This window comes from Python bivittatus, unplaced genomic scaffold (assembly GCF_059951505.1).
Source record: "Python bivittatus isolate LINGU-HERP-01145 unplaced genomic scaffold, Pbiv_v1 ctg000020_np1212, whole genome shotgun sequence".
NCBI classification, from domain to species: Eukaryota; Metazoa; Chordata; class Lepidosauria; order Squamata; family Pythonidae; genus Python; species Python bivittatus.
This window is the reverse complement of record NW_028277030.1, coordinates 39,056,953-39,069,361: the sequence shown is the minus strand read 5'-3', so window position 1 is coordinate 39,069,361 and position 12,409 is coordinate 39,056,953. Positions and strand designations below refer to the sequence as shown.

Genomic DNA, 12,409 nt, shown 5'->3' with positions numbered 1-12,409 from the left:
GACATGTAAGCTTACAGTTCCATGAACACGATTAGCAGTTCTTTGGAACAAATGAATTGTAAAGCACTGCTCCAGTGAAAAAGTGCTTGGAACATTTTTTCTGTCCTATAGCAGACAGGACAAAGAGAATGACAAAGTAAGCTATACTTGCCCTATGGGGGCCACACTTATATGGCTCATTAGCCAAATGAAGGATTCTGACAATTATTACTCTCTGCAGATTGGCAAAGTGATCAGGCACAAATGGCTGTAAAAGAAGGCTTTTCCCCACCATAAGCTTTAATTAAAATTACATATCAACTTTCATTCTGTAGCAGAAGTTATAAATATGAAATGTCAGCTTGATCCAAAGTCAGTGTGGCTTATTGCCAGATAAGTATTCATAGGATGATGATCAAAGACAATTTAAAAAAATAAATAAATAAACTTGCAAACGTGAAAAAGGCATAACAATGTTTAGTGGTTTAAAATGCAGAAGTCAAACACACTAAGATTGCTCATTGGTTACCATATTAAATTCAAAGCATGAACAGGAAGAATTGCATATTTAAGAACTGTATCAGCAGGCCTGCATAATAAGAACTGAATCATCCCTGTGTTTTACAGTAAAGTAAAAGATGTTGAGTGAAATTGATGTGATTTGTGTGGGTGCCAGAAAAATCCATGCAATATTCTCTCCCCACCCCACCCCACCCCCATCTCTGTCACCCCTGTTCTTACCTAATGACAGCAAAAAGGAGGTGATCTCATTTTATTCCCACAACAGTGATAATCAGCTCAGGAACATCCAGCAAATTTTGTAGCTGACTGGGGATTTTAACATGTTTTTTACATATAGTGGGAAGTGCAGTTTCAGTTTCCACTAAAGGTGCTTTGGAGAACAAACATGGCATCTGAGTGCAACTGATTAAAGCCAAGCTGCTTTAAAGTATTGCAGGCACATGGTATACTCTGTGCCCCACAGAGTTCCAAAATACCTCTTTGAAATTAAAGCCAAAGCCCTACACAACCATAACATTCAGTCCACTGTTCACCTTTTGCTCTGACCTCCCTCTTCAGTTTCCGGGCATGCAAAAGACTGGAGGATCTTGTGATCCACCAGTGGTTACTGAATTGCAGTTCCTCCCCATTTCCTATATGGGTTAGGGCTGCTGAGAGTTCAGTTCCACAATTTTTTGAAAACCACAGGCTGCCCACTCATATCATATGGTGTAAACTCCATTAGATGTAAATATTCTGATGCAGACTCAGCTAAACTCTGACTCTTGTACTGTAAAAGAAAATATCCAAATGGGATAGAGGTGGAAACAGTTTGCTGATTCTTCAATAGGATGACAATCCGGCAGTAAAATAGAGCAACAACAACACCTACATGAACTTAAAAAGAATTTGGATGTACGTTTAGGACTTTTGCTTGTAGCATTCTCTTCAGTCTTCCAGATCTTTTCAGAAAAACTTAAGTTTCCCAGATACAGAACCAACTATAACAACAGCATAACCCTTTCTTATCAGAGGTAACTTTGTAACTTGTTCTAGGGAATCTTAGGTATTATGGAAAATGAGATTATAGATTACGAGAGCAGCATTCTTTGCTGCTAATCTAAAACTGCTGGTCATTATTTTGTAGGTTCACTCACATCAAAAAAACTGCATGTAATTCTCACTGTTGTGTAAACTTTCTTGATGAGTGCATCCAGGTGAGAGAAAGAGAGACAGAGGAATATAATTCCCCAATGGGTTGCTAAATTATTGCTGAAATTCAAGAGTTCTCCCAACTAGCTCAACTATTTAAATGATTGTAGAACTGTTCAGTTTCTCTTGAAAGGAAATATAAGAATATTTGCCCAGCTCTTCTGTCAGTTATAGGGTGTGAAGCCTACCAGTGTACTGTCAAAACTCTTCAAGAGGCCCTGACTCTTTAGAGCACCGCCACTTCAGTTCTATAGTCTCAGTAGCTCAGGAAGGCATGTAATTCTTGGACATGAAAATATATGTCTTGGGTGAACTGTTCTAAACACTCACATTTCTATCTTTGGAAGAACAATAATCTATCTGCCTATTCCAAGGACATGAAAGGTACCTGCCCTCAATTTTCTACATGGCATTACATAAGGCAGAACTCTCTTGTCTGATATTTTAAACCTAAAAGTGTGTGCACTGTATCAGTCTGATCAGCACTGTTAGGTGCATCAGTAGATTGGTGATGATTGATGAACCTCCTGTAATCTAGCTAGCTGAACAACATTTTCTTTAGCAAGCATTAATTTTCTTCCCAATAGCTGTAGAAATAAGTGCCAGGTTTTCTTACATAAATTTTGTGCTGGTTACAGGAGCCAAATTTCCATCAGGTACAAACACAGATTACAAGCATCTGTTCATGTGATTACAAATTTGATATAAAGCAGCTTTTTTCATTCTGTAAGCAAGTCTTAGAGAGGCTCTGCAGAATGCCAGAACTTCGCTTTTTCATCTGGTACAGCTGTTGTATGTCATTTATATTAAGAAATGAGATCTTAAAGTCATCAAATATTTTATACTGAGGTTTAAATTCCAGCAGCTTAAATGAAACAAGTTTGAGGCCATTTAATATTGCTCACTATAACTCAAGCATCACAGATTCTTGAGTTATAGTGAGCAGTATAGATTTGCACAACATGCTTTACTTGGTGCTTGAATTAATCACTTGTTGAGTTGGCATAATAACCCAAATAATAAAATAACCAAAGGGGCTGGCTTTGCACTACATTCTAAACCACAAAAAATAATCAAGTCTAAATGTGTAGCAAGTTGTGCTGATGCACCCACTACATCTTTAACTAATCCAATCAAGTGTGTTTGGTGAAGTCAGCTTCGACATTTAAAAATAATGTACAAGACCACAATATTTGGTGTGTATTTCAAACTTTTAAAATACTGAAATATTTAAGTTTTAAGACCCAGTTAAATAGCAGCACATGGTAAATTTGGACTGATCTCAGAAAGTTAAGCGGGTTCAGACCTGGTTAGTACATGGATGGGAGGCCATAAGAAAATCCTTGGTTGTAGGCTTGGCTAGAAAGTTACAGGACAAAGGCAGTGGAAAAGCATTTTTGTTGTGTAGCCAAAAAGACTATGTGGGTGTAGCCGGTGGTGTGCTGGTAAATGTTTAACAACTGGCTCTGCTGGATCCACTGCCTCCGCCATGCCTCTAGCCGCCAAACATCTGATCAGTGCACCAGCTGTTGTGGCTCCACTCTTCTCTCAACCAGCTTGCAAAGTTCCAGAAAATCTAACAATCGCCTCTTATAAACTGGTACAAATCAGCTCCAGCATACCACTTGGTGTGTCCATCAGGAGTCAATCTCAATTCAAAGGAGACTTTACTTTTTAGTAATTCTTAGATTTCCTTGTCTGTCTAGCTGCAGGGCACAGTAATGTCAGGCTTCAGTCAGCCTGACAGTTGAACTCATTCTAGGATAGGTATCTGATATTTGTTCTGCAGGTATTAGAAAAACCTTTAATAGTGAAGAAAACCAGCTATTGCAAACTCTACAATTCAAGTATACCTGGCAATCTTCAGGTTCAAATTCTACATTGTTCTCCTGTGCTTACATCATAATGGACTGAGAGCCAATTACTTCACAGAAGTGGGTGACAATTGGGCACTATTATTGTTCTGGACCACTGGCCTCAGGTTGTTTCCTGGTGATCTTGCCTGTTCCCACCCTCATATCTAATAATATTCAATTGTATGGTTTATATTATACTTAATGTTTCATTACTGTAATTTTGCCTAGTTTTGCTAAAATTCAAAGTAGTATATACAATTTTGAATTAAAAGAAAAGAAACTCTATTGCATATAGACTTTTCAAGCTTGCATTAGATATGTTGCTCTAGGAGTGAAGAGCTCTGTTTTTTTCAATTATTTTTATTAAGAATTATAAATGAAAAGAATAAAAGTCAATACAAACTACAAAAAATACAAACAGAAACACACACGCACACAAAAGGAGGAGGAGTGTAGAATCGAAAACAAAGGGAAAAAAAAAAAAAGAAAATAAGAAAAAGCAACTTCCCCCTTCAGCCCATCAGGTAAAAACAGTTTTAATAGCTTATCACCATTTCTAAATAAAACATAATCTCTCTTCTCCCCATCATCTCTTAAGTAACAAAACAACAAAATCTAAATGCTTCCTCAATCATTCTTTGTCAGCAAAAGTCCAGTAAGGGCAGCCAGATATAGCTTTCCCTCTTTTAGTCTTGATCAAACAAGTCAACCTTATAAACCTTCCCTGAATATTTAAAATTATTCTTTAACCCCTTCGAAAAATGTCCCAGAGGTTATTTGCTGATCATCTGAGTATCCAAACAAAAATCCTTACAGAAGCCTTCTGTAAACCCCTAAAGACTTGGCTGTTCCCCCAAGCCAGGATATTCAATGATGTATGATGGATTATATGTTGGGGGGGGGGACGGTTTCCGCATCAGACTTCAACAATATAGCATCTCATTGTTGACGGTGGTTGATTATTTCATTTATTGTGTTTCTGTTCTTGTTTTTAATGTTGTTTGCTGCCCAAAATAATGCACTGATGCGGGCAGCCACATAAGTCTTTTAAATAAATAAAGACTAAATAGGATCCATTTTCTTTAATGTTGTGGAGGATAGTGAAATCATTTCCTGCACTTTGGCCATTATATTTCATATGAAAATGTTTAATAAATATTTGATCCCAACTCAAACTATAGAGCCAGTCTGGTGTAGCACCAGGCTAGAACTGAGGGACCATGAAGTCTGGTACCACCTTAGGCACGAAGCAGCTGGGTGACTCTGAGGAGTTGCTCCTTCTCAGCCCCAGCAAGAAGGCAAGGGCAAACCACTTCCAAAACTCTTGCCAAGAAGGCTGCAAGGACACTGACTCAAAAGCGCATACACAAAAACCTCAAGCTATGCATAGATGAAGAGCCAGTTTGGTGGAGTGGTTAAGGCATCAGGTGGCATCAGGCTAGAAACCGGGAAACCATGAGTTCTAGTCCTGCCTTAGGCACAAAGCCAGCTGGGTGGCCTTGGGCCAGTCACTCTCTCTCAGCTCTAAGGAGAAGACAAGGGCAACCCACGTCTGAAAAATCTTGCCAAGAAAACTGCAGAGACTTGACCAGGCAGTCGCCAGAAGTCCACATTGGCTCAAAGGCACGCACACACATACACACGCACACATATGTGCATAGATATGCATAGATGGTCCAAATATCATACCCTATATTGAAGTGAGAGTTGGGTTCAAATATCTTTTTAGATTGATTTGCCTGGTCTCTAGGCAGAGAAATTGGATGGAAAACCTCCCTGCTTTTTCCAGGAAGAGAAATTCTCCCCATTCTTTGTAAAGAGCAGGTCTGTCCCTGACCACTGATAGTCACATTGCTATTAAAAAGGCCCAATAGCAGGAATTCCCTTACGATGCCATCCTTAGGCCATAACTGAAAGGTAAGAAACCAAGTTGAGTGTAGATTGCTGGAGCGATTATTGTATTAAATAATGAAAAACAGATGTAACTTCCTCTTGGTCAATTTTTAATTAAGTAAAGGCAAGGACACCATGCTTCAATCATGAAAATTTCTCTGAAATTCTCTTTCACCCAACTGAATTAGAACTAGCAGAAAATAAACAAACAAATATTTACATTTCTTTTGCCAAGCACTAATCCCAACAATTCATAGTAGGAAAAAAAATCACTTTTTCTAACAAATGAGCTTTTTCTACATAGCCATTGAGGCAGCTGAACAACATTACTTTCGCACTGCAGGGAGGTGCCCTGCTTTCCCCCCTCCCCCAAATGCCAGTCGAGAAGGATGAGACAAAGAAAAGAAATCCTTCACAGAGTGATTTTTCTTACCTTGCTTATAGTCAGATCAAGCTTGTCTGATACATTTTTTTCCCCTGTGTCTTGCTGAAGCTTCTAACACCTCAATTACTAAATGACTTTTAAATGTTTCTGAGCTCTTTATTTAAATAAGTGTTTTAGTTAAACTGTTTGGAGTCAGGAGTATTACTTATTCATAGCTGTTGGCCTGAATGCTATTTAGTTGCAGATGTTTGCTCCATTAATGAGCTTGCAGGAACATTTTCTCCCCAGCAAACCAAAGGAAGCAATGGAAAGGAGGGTGGCATATCAACAGTGGGGCGCCCTTTAAAAGAAAGACTCTGAGAACAAGTGACCCATAAGGTGCGGTTGAGAAATGAATCAGTAAAATGAAGCAAGGCCACAATTCCCATTCTGCTCAAACTAACCTCCACTGTACTCTCAGTAATAAGATTGAGAAAGTAAGTTTTACCCTATGAAGGTGGAGAAAAGAGGAATGGAATGGCTAGTTTTGCTTTCTTTACAGCCTCCTAAATCCCTGAATTCATGAGTAGTGGCCATTGCTAGAACTAAGCTGTCCCCTTAGGCTACCAAAATGTTGGTTAATTCTCTATTGAAATCTGTAACTTGCAATTTCTCAAAAGTACTTCTCCCCCTGCCCCACAAAGAAGCTTCTGCTTTCTAACATTATTATCAGTGTACTTAAGAATTTCTTCTGAATTTCTCATGAAAATGTGGTTGAGGTTCTTTCTTGGTGGAAGAGATGGAGGGTGCTTTTGGGGTTGATTCTGAATAAGCATCCTTCCCAATTTACCAATCTGGAAAAAAAGCCCAGAAGGAAGAGCTCTTCCTGAAAAAAGAAAAAAAAAATCAGTGGAAATCCCCATTCATCAAAGTGAGTCAAAACTGTTAATAAAAAAAAGCACAAGATGATGATAGATAGATAGATAGATAGATAGATAGATAGATAGATAGATAGATAGATAGATAGATAGATCAATTGATTTAAATATAGCATTAATTTGTGTGGCTCTAGATTTAGTAGCATTTGAAATGGCTGCTTCTTGGGGTTTATTTTAATTACCATTACTTTGTTCTTCATTTTTATGATGTCTTGGGATTGTATGAGCCTAAAATTTCCTAAAATGAAAGCAATGCCTCTTGTCTTTAATGGAAATAAAAAACAAAGCTGCCTTATGTCTACACAGGTTTATTCAAGGTCTGAAACTCCTGAAGACATCTGGCTTTCTGTTTGTACTCATGTGTTTTTGGTTTGATAAGGCCAGCTCAGAACTACTGTATTCCCAATTCCATGTATCATAGTATTTTCATAATCAAACACAAATTATTTTGTATGAATTAAAAAAAATGCATATGCTGGGAATGGGCACTTACAGAGGAGCTGAACTGCCATTTGAATTTTCAGATATGATAAAAAATCCCAGAGCTTGAACAATGGGAACCGTTGGATGCCAGTATTTGATAGCTATGGTCTTTGCTAAATAAGTCCCCATAGAACCCAAGAATAAGTCCCACTGAACCTAACAGGGCTTGCTATTAATTAACATTAAGAGGGTTTATAAAATGGAAAATGATTCATTGTGAACCCCAAACAAATATGTTCTGGATGTTTGGTCAAACCATTTTGGGGGGGGAGGGGGCACAGGTCAGGAGGAAAAAAAGGCCTGTTTGGGTTGCTCTCCGTTTCAGCTAAAGCAAAATCTGGAGAGATTCCAAGGTGATATGACAGGCAAGTAGGGCACACTCTGTCTTCCCTTCCCCTTTGTACAGCCTGGGCACCAGCCCACCCTCCGATCCTTTCAGCTCCTTCCCTTCCTCCCTTCAACTATCATTGTTAATGTTCCAGCATGCATGATGATGATGATAATGATGATGATGATTTCAATTTATCTCAGTAGCCTGCCCACCTCTACTTTTCCAAAGGCCTTCCCTTCCCTCTGTATCTCTTCCCAGCCCCTGCCACCACTGCTACCAATGCCAACACATACTGTATTTTTCTGTCAATAAGACGCCCCCATGTACAAGACGACCCCCACTTTTCCAACCCAAAATTAAGAAATCAATATTTTAAAGATAGTGCAGAACACATTTTTATTTAGTAATTAGTTAACATTTACCTGATACACTCGGTGGGAGGAGGTCCAACCCGTCTCTCTGCAGCTCTATTTCCATGCTTTTTTGCATAACTGATTACGTTCAATCACGAGTGAAACTGCCGATAGCTTGTAGCTCTGCAAACAGCCTTCCTCTAATTGGTTTGTTCAGCATCAGCTGACATCAGTTACATAAGGCTTGTGATTGGAGGAAGTCTGTTTGGGAGACAAGCTATTTCACTCGTGATTGGAGGCTAGCAATAGGAGGAAGCCTCTTTGCAGAAACAAAGCATGGGCAGTTTTGCAACCGCGCGGTTCTCTCCTTGGCTGACTTCCTTGAATAAGACGCCCTTCAATTTTTAGGGTAAGGATTTTAGAAAAAAGTATCGTCTTATAGTCGGAAAAATACAGTACTTTTGCTCTGGAAGGCCCTCAACTTTGGCTTGAATCACATCTGCCTGGAAAAACCGCAACTCCGTCTGTATCCATATACAGATCCCTACCCCCAAAAAACATATTTCAGTTCATGAATGGACCATATAAAAACATATGTTCTGTGCACAGAACATTTTGTCCATGCTTTGGATTTTGCAGAGTTTATACACTCTGCTGCCCAGCATAAACAATTGATTTGTTTTATGATTTAACACAATGTCTGAACCCAGTCATTGTGGTTTATTGTTATACAGTGGTATCTCGGGATACGAACGCCTCTACTAACGAACTTTTCGGGTTATGACCAGCTCCAGCCGCAAAAATTTACCTCGATGTGCGAACTCCGCCTCGGGGTACGGTCATTTTTCCGCCCTGACACGTGTTCTGCGGCCATTTTTCCGCCCCTGACACGTGGTCCATGGCCATTTTCCCGCCGCGCCGCGCCCGGCTGTTCTCCTGCCGCGCCGTGCGGCGCCTGGCCATTCTCCCGCCATGCCCTGCCGCGCCCGGCCGTTCTCCCGCCGCGCCACGCCATGCCTGGCCATTCTCCCACCGCGCCGCGCCGCGCCCGGCCGTTCTCCCGCTGCGCCGCTCCGCACCTGGCCGTTCTCCCACTGCGCCGTGCCCGGCCTTTTTCCCGCCGCGCTGCACGGCGCCCGGCCATTCTCCCGCCCCTGACGCATGGTCCGCGGACGCCAGAACGGATTAACGGTAATTACATTGAACCTTACGGGAAAATTTGCTTCGGGGTGCGACCAAATTTGGAGGGCGGAACGGATTAACCGGATTTACATTGAACCCTATGGGGAAATTTGCATCGGGTTACGACCAACTCGGGATACGCCCAGAGTCACAGAACGCATTAAGTTCATATCCCGAGGTACCACTGTATGTCAACATAGACCATTTTGATTGAGTAAACCACATGTACACACACATACACATGGTTTAGTCCTGCCCAACCTTAGCTGAAGATTCTTCAGTTAGAAGATTCTATAGGATCACAAACCCTCCACAATTAATTTATTTTGCCTTCTTGACCCTGTATTTTCAGCATGGTATCTAGGCTTTGAAACAGAGGACTGGCCTGCAGCAACTCCTTATTTGATATTTTAAGAATGTCAGCTGATATGATTAGAAATATAAATTATGTTTAAGAGGAGACCTTTTTAAGTATGCTAGATCCCTATTTTTAAAACAAGTTTTTAAATATTTTTTTAAAAATAGGTAGGGCAAGGATCCAGTTCCATGCTTCCTGTAAATCAGCAATGAGCTACATAAGTTCTTCCAATGTTATTGAATTCCTGTTACCATCAGACCATCCAAACAGATCAGTGGTAGGATAATAGGAGCCACAATCTAACCGCATTTCCAAGTTGTCCATACCTGGAATAAGGGGTTTCAGGAGCCTTCTTCCCAGCCACTGATACTTAGTTTTTCTAATATACTATTGTTTACCACATTATCTTGCCATCTTTCTATTATACCATATTTTATGTTAGGGCAGTGTTGTTTTACACTGCCTAGGAATCCTGTAAATGAGAATAAAAATCTAATAAAATAAATGTATAAAATTCTGTCTCTGAATCACAGATTTCCTGCCTCTGAAAAAAATGCAGCAGCTCCCAGCCCTGAACCCTCTGATGCACTCAAGGGAGCTTTGCCATCAACTGCTCTCCCAGCATTGTTCTCAGTCTGCCAAGAGGGATTGTGTCGTAATGGAGGAAGTTGCCACCAAATTAATCTTCCTGATGGCGTGGCCTCGTTTCAGTGTGACTGCCCTCTTCATTTCACTGGGCGTTTCTGTGAAAAAGGTAAATATTTCTCTTTTGGCACCCATTTTTTGGCTTAGAAAAGAGCTTCCCCTATTTTTCAGGTTAATTCCTAAGATGTAGGTCTTTATGTATTATTATCTGTATTAATATACACATACAAACACACAAAACACTCTGGTCAAAATCTCTATAACATACTGGAGATTCACATGTCTTCTCTCCTGTTTGTAAAACAGAAAGCCTCTCTAATGGATAGGGAGTAAACTACAGAATATTATGTATCACTAAACGTCGTTATAGGATTTCTATAGGATTTCTATAGGACTTTGGAACATTTAATTTTTAACAGAGCTCAATCCATTGTTCTTATGCTTGCCTGACACATCTGCCTCTGGCTTGCTTCATTTACACATCTTTTTCTATTACAGGATTTGTACATGAGTATAGGGGGAAAATGTGTATGTCAGCATGAAAGAAGTATGTAATTGGTTTGTTATGTTGGAAGTCTCTCTTTCTTTTGAATCTCATTAAGAAGAGTGCGTGGGGCAAATATGTATGCTTATGCAGTTTTGACCTAAGACAGTTGTGTGCCTTGTGCTTCTACAGTCATGTGTATCATTGAGTTGAAAAAAAGTGTTATACAGCAAATAGTACTTTCTGACATACTAGAAAGTAGTTTGAGGAATATTTCTTGATTCTGATTATTTTCCTATCTTGGGATTAACAGGCTGCCTCATCTCTGTTTAGGAACTAACAGAAAATATGGAAGTCTTTTCAAATAGCAACAAGATTGAAGCTATGGGAAGACTCTCTTCTCCTTTTTTCCTTTGCAAAATTGATGAATTGTCCCAATGCTACTCCACTACTGGTGATTATTTTATCCCCCAGTTGCAATTTAATTAGCTGGGCAATGGAGAAAAATGGATAGGACTCCCACTGGCTTCATGGGTGAATTACTGCTTGAAAATTCAGAGAGACACAGAGAGAGAGATGGAAATGGTATGTTCTAGATCAGACCTGTCTATTTTAGGAACCTGTTTCCATCATAACTAAGGAGATGCTTATGGAAAGCCCACAAGCAGAACTCATGTGCAGTAGCTTTCTCCTCCTCTTGTTCTCCAATAACTTTCCTTCATCCAATTCTTCAGGATGAAAAATAATTTGTTTTACAAATTATTTCCAAGGAGAACAAAAGTTCAGAGAAATTGTCATGGGTAGGGAGTGACAATCTTGCACCTGAGTTATGAGGGGGCAAGGGTATGTGTAATGGTTTCATATTTCACTGAGCAGTAATGTCTCCAGTAGTTTGGAATACAGTTTGGAATACAGTTCCAATAATACAGAATACCATATTAGGATTCTATTGGTTCATTTGTACTTCATGTTGCCACATTTGTAGGCCCAGTTTCAATCTAGACTCTACAAAGGAGTACAATTTGAGCCAAGAAGCTTCTATCGTAACTACTTTTCTCATATATATGGTAGAAGCAGTTTTATCCCTTTTATCCTTTTTCCTTGTCTTGCAGGAAAAGGAAATGTATCTATCAATCATTTTGGGATGATTGGGATGGCGGGGGGGGGGGGGGGATCCACTAAAGACTTAAAGCAAGGAATTTATTTCTGAAAAAAATAACAAAAACTTTCCATGCTATACACATATCAGCCTCTCCTTGCTATTACTTAAATGAGTACAGGGTTAAACATGCCTTTTCTAATGATATTTAATTAAAATTATCTAAGCTTTCTGTCCACATTGAGTTATCATGATGAAGCAGAATTTAATTACTTTGGAAGTTAAAGCAAATGATATTCTCAGTTATCTATTTGGAAGATTCAAACCTTATAAGCCAAATCAGTCAGTATCTATTGTTTTCTGTATATTCAGTTGTAACTATTTTATTCACTTACTTCCCAGAAACTTCATTTCTTTGATATGTTTGGTGCTTGAATTAAATGACTGTGAGCAACAAAAGTAGGTTCCCTTTATTGATGCTGGATAATATCCATTAGAATTATTGAGAATTACTAGTGTGTAGCAAAATGAAAGAGTATCCATATTATAATTAAAACTCTAATACCCTTCTAATAGACTTTCTGTTGTATAAAATAAGAACATGGCAACTAGAGCCAAAAATGCACTTGCCAGATTGTCAATATATCTGAAACTAATAGAAACCAAGCTGGCAGAGCTAGCTGAAAGTAGGTCATTATATTGTATGTGAATCCAATAAATGACTGGGCTAG

At 39.4% G+C, this 12,409-nt stretch overlaps 1 protein-coding gene across 1 annotated transcript in view; it reads left to right on the top strand.

The window, feature by feature from the left end:
• Positions 1-12,409, top strand: part of EYS (EGF-like photoreceptor maintenance factor) — a 507,483-nt gene that overhangs the window by 317,396 nt on the left and 177,678 nt on the right. Inside the window, 1 exon segment of the mRNA XM_088150272.1 lies at positions 9,984-10,204. Within this exon segment, the coding sequence (XP_088006398.1) occupies positions 9,984-10,204 (221 nt within the window).